The sequence below is a fragment of the Eucalyptus grandis genome, chromosome 1 (assembly GCF_016545825.1).
Source record: "Eucalyptus grandis isolate ANBG69807.140 chromosome 1, ASM1654582v1, whole genome shotgun sequence".
Lineage (NCBI taxonomy): Eukaryota > Viridiplantae > Streptophyta > Magnoliopsida > Myrtales > Myrtaceae > Eucalyptus > Eucalyptus grandis.
Window position 1 is genome coordinate 49,336,087 of NC_052612.1, and position 2,928 is coordinate 49,339,014.

At 38.0% G+C, this 2,928-nt stretch overlaps 1 protein-coding gene and 1 pseudogene across 1 annotated transcript; one reads left to right on the forward strand and one right to left on the reverse strand.

The window, feature by feature from the left end:
- The window catches only part of LOC120287430, a 3,136-nt pseudogene extending 2,763 nt beyond the window's left edge, over positions 1-373 (reverse strand).
- A 98-nt stretch (positions 374-471) lies between these two features.
- On the forward strand, positions 472-2,642 carry LOC120290874 (tripeptidyl-peptidase 2-like). Its single transcript, XM_039307511.1, has 4 exons — positions 472-633; positions 859-951; positions 1,421-1,633; positions 2,291-2,642. Exons 2-4 carry the CDS (start codon positions 874-876, stop codon positions 2,342-2,344), a joined length of 345 nt encoding a protein of 114 aa, XP_039163445.1. The 5' UTR covers positions 472-633; positions 859-873; the 3' UTR covers positions 2,345-2,642.
- Positions 2,643-2,928: the final 286 nt, after the last annotated feature.

The following is a 2,928-nucleotide window of genomic DNA, read 5'->3' on the forward strand; positions in this document are numbered from 1 at the left end:
GACTTTGGACAGCTTATATTTTTTTCTCAAAAGGATTGGGCCATACCTTGAGATGCATCATTCCAAAGCCTTTCTTGAAGAGTTCTGATATTGTCTGTCAAAATTTCTTCGTAAAGGCTAATTGATAACTGAGCAAGCATTAATACATTCCTGGACAAGATAAAGGCAGTTTCTATTTGTCAAAAAACTAAGCCAGTTTCAGATGGGCAAACTGGAAACTGAAGGACTTATTCAAAACTTTCTAACAAAAAGGGGCCAACACCTTCCGAAAATTAATTGGTGCCTCATTTCCGCACATCAAACTCTGACGGAAATCCCCATATAAGCTGGGTAAATCTGGAAGTCCAGTCAGTAGGATTTCTTCGAGCACCATTTTGTGCTTTATGTCCGGTTTTCCTTAACTGACCATGCTGTAAGTTATCTTTTTGGTTTTAAAAGAATACAAAGAGAGAGTGAGTTACTTACCAAAAAAAAAAAAAAAAAAAAAGAGGAGTGAGTTTACTTACTGTGTATTTGTTTTATGGTGATTTGCAGATCATTGATGGAGCCGACGAAGTTATCAATAGCATTGACAGAGATGAGTTAGCAAAATATTTTGCATTCAAAAGTGATCCAGAGGATGAGGATGCAGAGGTTTGTGTCATCGTACCATGCAGCCACTTCCACTAATCTATAAAAAATTCAATGCGACTGCTTGGAAGAAGCATTAAGCACACCCTGATAAGCTCTTCATGGTTTATTAATTTTTTCTTGGTACACTAACATATTATGATGCTCCAACTTCTCATACTCAATATGTCATGAATTTCTAATTCTGAAGCATGTGATATTTCCATCTACTTGTTTGTTTTTGCATAGAATATTAAGAAGAAGATGGAGACTACACGTGATCAATTAGCAGAAGCTCTTTACCAGAAGGGGTTAGCAGTAGCAGAAATTGAGTTCGTCAGTGTAAGGATGACTGAAACCTGTTCCTGGACATTAGTAGCATGACATACTTATACGGCTTTAAGCTTTAGGTGGTAATGCAGCCCTGCAGATTATTTATGTGCAGTCCTAATATCAAATTCTGGTTATATCAACAATTTCTTAGATATCTGTCTCCCTATGACATATGAATTGCTAGCCTATATCCTTTGATAATGATTAAATATGTGAATTGAGATGGCTCTGCAAATGTGTGCTTCTTTACTTATAAATTTTTTGCACCAAGTGTCCATCCCAGTCAAATTGTGATGCTATTTGTGCACAGTTAACAGCTGTCAGCACTAGGGTCCCCAATGCTGGCATGCTGTCAACGGTGTCACCTTTCCCCCAACGTGAAGTTACTTATCTTCAGAATCTATCAAATCCATTATGGTGATTAATCAATTAATTCAAAAATTATGTATCACTTTCTCACACGCCTTAATTTTTGCAGCAAGAGAAGGCTTCAGCAAAAGCTACAACTGAGGGCTCAGAAGATGTGGATGCAAGTGGTGACGTACCTGTTCAGACGCCTGGTGTCCCACCCAATCTCTTTGAAGAAAATTTTGCGGAATTGAAGAAATGGGTTGATGTGAAGTCCTCTAAGTACGGTACTCTCTTGGTCATTCGTGAGCAACGTCATGGAAGGCTGGGAACAGCGCTGAAGGTACTGTGTTGGGTGGCACTACCAACTCCCTCCAGAAACCAGTAGTTTTTTTCAGTCGAGATGCTTCTTATTTTGTTATATCTTTTTCTTTAGCATGTCCAAGATGCTGGCATCGAAAATGGTATTTCCTGCAATAGTTGCACTAGTCCTCATACTGTGCTCTTCCTCTATTTTTTGCTTCAAACCTTCTTTCAATTCCCGCTCTTGCTACCAAAGTCATGCTGTCTATTTGACTAAACCTCAAGTCATGTTCTCATATACGCATAAAAGTGTACCTGTGCACCTGTATGGCGTAGTTAAGAAGACTTCGCTTATTGTAGTCTTTTGTCCTGGATGTTTGCATATCAGCTTCCATGTATATACGTGGTTTTCTTTCATTATTTTATTTTTAGTTTTATGGAAAGGAACTCTGACAAATTCACTTTTACTTTCTTTCTGACCACAGAGCTGCTAACAAGCTTGTTTTCTGTCTTCTCCTTACCATTCATTGAAAAGTGGCATTTTGGCTGACTTAAAATAATTGTTATTGCCATTTGTGACTGCTTCTTGGGGAGTTCATCTGTGATTGAAATATTGCTTTTTGAGATAATCTCAACGTGAAAAACATATCACAGCAATGGGTATATTTTTACATGCTCTAAAATGATTTTGGTTTAGGTACTGAATGATATGATTCAAGAAGACGGTGACCCCGAAGAGGAAGCTGTTTGAACTAAAGCTGACTTTGCTCGAGGAGATTGGATGGAGTCACCTGTTAAGGTATGAGAGAGAATGGATGCATGTACGATTCCCGGCATGCTTGCCATTGTTTTAAGGATATTTTAGTTTGTATGTATTCAGCGATAAACTGTGTACGCAAATATAGCGTCTAATCCACAAGGTGGGTGCTTATGATTTCCCGTTTACACTCTTTTCAGAAACTATAAATCTAGCAGTTTCACATGCTAAAGTTTTTTGTGCACTTTTGTGTTACACAAATTGCCCATCTAGTCATGAGCACTTTACCCTATCAACTTGTCTCGACACTTGGTTCCAACTTACGACATTACTTGGGCTATTGAATTATATTTTGCCGGTCGAGTGTTAGGAATAGCATAGCTAGGATAGGTCATTCATGAAGGATAATCTGTCTTGTGACAGGAATTTGCCATAGATTGCTTTCTGCTATATAACTTTAGGAGGTCGCGCTTGAGCATATTTCACGGTTGAGAATTCATGATTTATAATGATTCCGTCAAATTCTATTGGGCTTGTCGTCTTTCTCGGGACATGAATAATTAAAAACAAAATTATTT

Excerpts from the sequence above, each read along its gene's own strand:
- LOC120290874 (XM_039307511.1), top strand. The coding sequence starts at position 874 with ATGGAGACTACACGTGATCAATTAGCAGAAGCTCTTTACCAGAAGGGG. Across the intron at positions 952-1,420 it reads CAGAAATTGAGTTCGTCAGT|CAAGAGAAGGCTTCAGCAAA; the intron begins GTAAGGATGACT and ends TAATTTTTGCAG. Across the intron at positions 1,634-2,290 it reads GGCTGGGAACAGCGCTGAAG|GTACTGAATGATATGATTCA; the intron begins GTACTGTGTTGG and ends ATTTTGGTTTAG.